Source organism: Sinocyclocheilus grahami, unplaced genomic scaffold (genome assembly GCF_001515645.1).
Source record: "Sinocyclocheilus grahami isolate Dianchi unplaced genomic scaffold, SAMN03320097.WGS_v1.1 scaffold1416.1, whole genome shotgun sequence".
Taxonomy (NCBI): Eukaryota; Metazoa; Chordata; class Actinopteri; order Cypriniformes; family Cyprinidae; genus Sinocyclocheilus; species Sinocyclocheilus grahami.
The window spans coordinates 173,593-175,622 of record NW_015506595.1 but is presented as its reverse complement, the minus strand read 5'-3'; the positions used below and the strand labels follow the sequence as shown (position 1 = coordinate 175,622).

The 2,030-nt window shown below is 37.9% G+C and overlaps 1 protein-coding gene across 4 annotated transcripts in view; it reads left to right on the top strand.

Moving 5' to 3' along the window:
• LOC107570110 (alpha-actinin-4) overlaps positions 1-2,030 on the top strand; it is a 54,944-nt gene that overhangs the window by 38,005 nt on the left and 14,909 nt on the right. For 3 of the 4 annotated variants that reach the window (XR_001606989.1, XM_016256308.1, XM_016256309.1), the window contains exon 1: positions 917-1,034. Coding sequence is in view for 3 of the 4 variants with exons in the window: in XM_016256308.1 (XP_016111794.1) it covers positions 947-1,034 (88 nt within the window). In the remaining variant the exon portion in view is untranslated. Of the gene's footprint in view, positions 1-363; positions 479-657; positions 778-916; positions 1,035-2,030 lie in introns of those variants that run through there. The other variant, XM_016256310.1, reaches the window with a different exon arrangement.

The window sequence follows — 2,030 nt, the reverse complement described above, 5'->3', positions numbered from 1 at the left end:
TATATATTTTAGATACATGTGTTATATATATATATATATATATATATATATATATTATATATATATATATTTTTTTTTGGTAGATTTTGAACTCTGGGGGCATTTGGTAGAGTTTGACCTCTGCACCTTATCATATAGTTGTCATATTTCGTCAGCTAAGTATGCAATATTGCAGTTTGTCGAACTGTTTCTTACAAGAGGTGGTCTTGCATTTATGTTCTAAACGCATCAGATGTTGATTTTCACGCCTGTTTCCTGAGCACACATCTTGAGCATTCCTGCACACTGCAGAACGCAGCCCGTTTCCTGTGGCCCTGACCTTGCTTCCAATTTTTTTGACATAATTTCCTGTTTGTTCTTTAGACTTTCACGGCCTGGTGCAACTCTCACCTGCGGAAGTCAGGAACGCAGATCGACAACATCGAGGAGGATTTCAGAGATGGACTCAAACTCATGCTGCTCCTAGAGGTCATCTCAGGTCAGTGAGCTGCAAGCTTCCTTCATTCACCCAGAAGCCTCTAGTTCTTTTGCAGCTTTCCAGAGCTGTGCGAAACACTGCAGAGGCGCTGAGGCTCTGAGCTAATGTTTAGCCGAGGGCTTGTGTTTGTGCTGATCCGATGGAAAGCGTGTTAGAGAACTCCTCGTGTTTTTGTGCAGGGGAGAGGTTACCTAAACCTGAAAGAGGCAAGATGAGAGTTCACAAGATCAACAACGTCAACAAAGCGCTGGACTTCATCGCCAGCAAAGGAGTCAAGCTGGTGTCCATCGGTGCAGAAGGTACAAACTCCGCACATCAGACTTTATATTCACTCCTGTATTTAAAAGAGATGAAGATCCCACAGCAGATCTGAAGGCTCGTGCATGTTCAGATCCGATGGAAAGCGTGTTAGAGAACTCCTCGTGTTTTTGTGCAGGGGAGAGGTTACCTAAACCTGAAAGAGGCAAGATGAGAGTTCACAAGATCAACAACGTCAACAAAGCGCTGGACTTCATCGCCAGCAAAGGAGTCAAGCTGGTGTCCATCGGCGCAGAAGGTACAAACTCCGCACATCAGACTTTATATTCACTCCTGTATTTAAAGAGATGAAGATCCCACAGCAGATCTGAAGGCTCGTGCATGTTCGAGTGCGTGTGTGTTTGGGAAATTGTGACCTTTTCGATCCTCCTTCATGTTGACGCAGTGTCTGACTCTGAGAGATTGAGCCAGTGTTTGAGTTATTAGAGTTTGCAATGCATATATTGCTAAGATTTGTATTTGCTAGGGGTTTTTTTATTATTATTTTTTTTAATCTCTGGTTGACTCACAGGCTCTCCAATCCTAATTCTTCTTCTGTCAACTGTCCGAACTAATAAATATCTCAAAATTAATAATATAACTAAATATATATATTTTTTCAAACCTGTAATTTATAATATTTATAGGATTTTGTGAATTTGCTCTTATAGAGATGAAGATCCCACAGCAGATCTGAAGGCTCGTGCATGTTCGAGTGCGTGTGTGTTTGGGAAATTGTGACCTTTTCGATCCTCCTTCATGTTGACGCAGTGTCTGACTCTGAGAGATTGAGCCAGTGTTTGAGTTATTAGAGTTTGCAATGCATATATTGCTAAGATTTGTATTTGCTAGGGGTTTTTTTATTATTATTTTTTTTAATCTCTGGTTGACTCACAGGCTCTCCAATCCTAATTCTTCTTCTGTCAACTGTCCGAACTAATAAATATCTCAAAATTAATAATATAACTAAATATATATATTTTTTCAAACCTGTAATTTATAATATTTATAGGATTTTGTGAATTTGCTCTTATTTTTATATTTTCCGTTTTCTTTTTAATTTTGTGTTTTAGTAATTTTGTAATGGGCTTTTTTTGTCATTTTTATTAGTTTTAAAAAAATATTTCTATTTAGCTTTATTTTTATTTCAGTTTTAGATTCAGTCATTTTAATGTCAGCTTAAACTTGTTTTATTTTATTTAGTTGTCAAGGCAATATTTCAGTTTGTGTGTATGTGTGTGTGTGTGTGTATGTG